At 63.9% G+C, this 2,541-nt stretch overlaps 1 protein-coding gene across 1 annotated transcript in view; it reads left to right on the top strand.

Annotated features, from left to right (window-relative positions):
• Positions 1 to 5: 5 nt before the first annotated feature.
• ABHD12B (abhydrolase domain containing 12B) overlaps positions 6 to 2,541 on the top strand; it is a gene marked incomplete at its 5' end in the record, with an annotated part of 2,682 nt that continues 146 nt past the window's right edge. Inside the window, 10 exons of the mRNA XM_010155402.1 lie at positions 6 to 28; positions 111 to 230; positions 471 to 501; positions 652 to 697; positions 778 to 907; positions 1,115 to 1,155; positions 1,420 to 1,499; positions 1,606 to 1,688; positions 2,253 to 2,331; positions 2,504 to 2,541. Of these exons, the coding sequence (XP_010153704.1) occupies positions 6 to 28; positions 111 to 230; positions 471 to 501; positions 652 to 697; positions 778 to 907; positions 1,115 to 1,155; positions 1,420 to 1,499; positions 1,606 to 1,688; positions 2,253 to 2,331; positions 2,504 to 2,541 (671 nt within the window). The remainder of the gene's footprint in view (positions 29 to 110; positions 231 to 470; positions 502 to 651; positions 698 to 777; positions 908 to 1,114; positions 1,156 to 1,419; positions 1,500 to 1,605; positions 1,689 to 2,252; positions 2,332 to 2,503) is intronic.

Here is a 2,541-nt window from a genome sequence, read left to right as displayed (position 1 = left end):
CCGAGCCGGGCGTCACCGTCGGCATCTGGTGAGCGGAGCAGCCCCAGCGTCCCGGGTGGGCACAGCTAAACCGGGATACGCTGGGATAACCTCGCTCTGGCTCCCCGCAGGCATACGGTGCCGGGTAGCAGAGGGGCCGAGGCGTGGGGCAAGGACCGGCGCTGGTACGAGGAGGCGCTTGCCGATGCTCACCCCGTGATCATCTACCTGCACGGCAATGGGGGCACCAGGTGAGGACCCGTGGGTACCACAAACTCAGGGCAGCCGCCGGGGCCGCTGCGGCTGTTTCTGACCCTGAGAATTGAGGGAAGTCCCTTTGAGTTAAAGGGAAATGTCCAAACCCATCCCAAAACATCCAGCTTTCCCCTCCTTGGGGAAAGGTCACCCTGGTCTGTCTCGTGGGTCGGTGCTGGGCAGGGGGATCTCCTCGAGGGTCCCTCCCCAAGCTCAAACCTCGCTTTCCCCATCAGGGCTGCGAGCCACCGCGTCCAGTTCTTGAAGGTAAGCGGTCCCCTGCAAGGACACTGGGACCTGCCAGGGGCAAGGCTCGCCCTGGCTCTGGGGACCCAAATGGGGGGACAGAGTGAGCCTGGGGGACACTGGGGGTGCTCCCCCGGCGCAGCACATGACACGGTGCCGCTCCTTCAACAGACAATGGGTGCTGCTGACTTCCACATCCTGGCTCTCGACTACAGAGGTAAAGTCACCTCTCCCTGAGTGACCCCTGCCCTGGGGGCCGGTGTCCCAACCTGGGTTGTGACACCATGTCCCCCACAGGCTACGGTGACTCCAGTGGGCACCCCACAGAGAGCGGCTTCACCACCGATGTCCTGGCACTCTACGACTGGGCCAAAGCACGGAGCGGGAACAGCAGCATCCTCTTCTGGGGACACTCCTTGGGGACAGGGTAGGCGCGGGGCCGGGGGACGCTGACGCAGGAGGCCACAGCCAGCCCTGGGGGTGTGACGCCGCTGGCCTTTTTCCGGGGATGGGCCGAGGGGTTGGAGCGGCTCCTTGGTGGAGGCACTCGCAGAGCAACACCCAGGCAGGCAAGGGGGGGGGTCTGAGGGTGCTGTGCACCCTCTGCGAGGGTGCTCACTGTCCCTTCTCACAGGATTGCCACCAACGCGGCAAGGAAACTGCAGGAGGAGCGAGGTAAGGGCCAGCATGGCTGCGTTGATCCCATGCGGTGCACACCCCCCTCCCCCTTCCCCAGTCAGATTTTGGGGGCTGCAGAGCTCTTGGCTCAAGCATCACGCTCAGCCCCACGGCGGGGACAAGCGACTGTCCCCATCCACACCGGGATGGAGCATCTTGGCCCCATCCATGGCTGCTGCCTGGGATGGGAGGTGGGCAGCAGCCTGGGGAGGGGATGGCCCCCCCGAGTCATGCCTGCTCCCTCCCTCCCTCTTCTCTCAGGAGTCCAGGTTGATGCTGTGGTCCTGGAATCACCCTACACCAACATCCGTGAGGCGGCTGCCCACGTCCCCATCACCAAGGTGAGCCTGGGGGTTCTGCCCATGGGGACACCCCCGGCCCCGGGGCAGGAGAAGGGTGCAGCAATCAAAGCCACGACTCAGCACCCCCCCAACTCTCTCCCGGCAGATCTACCGCCAGTTCCCGGGTTTCACATACCTCATCCTGGACTCGCTGGCTCTGGGCAACATGTTCTTCCGCAGCGATGAGAAGTGAGTGCCTGGAGGGATGGGGCGCAGCATCCTGGTGGGGCTGTGGGATGATGCTGGGACCACCTGGCCGAGGAGGAGCGGGTTGGGCGCATCACACCGTGCCATCTCTGTGGGGCTCTCTGCCCTCTTATTTGTGTTTGCCCAGGTTACTCATGCTTTAAAAGTGGGTTTTTTTTTATTTGCATAACTGCAGATATCAGTATCGCTGTTGAGCAAAGTCCGTGAGCCACCATCCTTTTTTGGGCACTGTGGGCTTGTCCCACCCGCATTACAACACTCACCCCCCACAGGAGCCTTTGCTAAAAGGCACCTGGTTCACGGATACTTCTGAAGCCTGAGCACACCCCCCGTGTCGGGGGTTTAAGGTTACTGGGGTGCCGGGTGCTGCCCTGCCAGAGCAGCGTGGGCATCACCCCGGGGCAGTTCAGCCGGTGGGCTGGCTCGGAAGGGCAGTGCCTGCAGCAGTTCAGGGTTGCTGGAGGTGGGGTTAGCAGGGGCTGGGGAAGCTCCCATGGGTCTGTCAGCTGTGGGGTGACTCCTCGGTGCTGTGCTTGCTGCCTGCAGCGTGAAGGTGCTGGGCTGCCCGCTCCTCATCCTGCACGCCGAAGATGACGCGGTGCTGCCTTCGGACCAGGGTCGCAAGGTGGGGACCACCATCGCCTCCGCGTGGGCTTTGATGGGGGTGGGCACCGTTTGAGCCTGGTTTTGGGGAGGGGCTGAAGTGGCTGGAAAGGGGGTAGCCTGGCCCCAGGGTGCCAGGAGGGGGGTTGGGGTCTCCTGCGCGTGCCACTAACGGCGCTCCCGCCCGACGGCAGCTCTTCGAGATGGCACACGGCGCCTACAAGGCTAAAAC

This window comes from Eurypyga helias, unplaced genomic scaffold, assembly GCF_000690775.1.
Source record: "Eurypyga helias isolate BGI_N326 unplaced genomic scaffold, ASM69077v1 scaffold28287, whole genome shotgun sequence".
Classification (NCBI taxonomy): domain Eukaryota; kingdom Metazoa; phylum Chordata; class Aves; order Eurypygiformes; family Eurypygidae; genus Eurypyga; species Eurypyga helias.
Note: the sequence above shows the minus strand (reverse complement) of the source record. Positions and strands in the feature narration are given on the sequence as shown.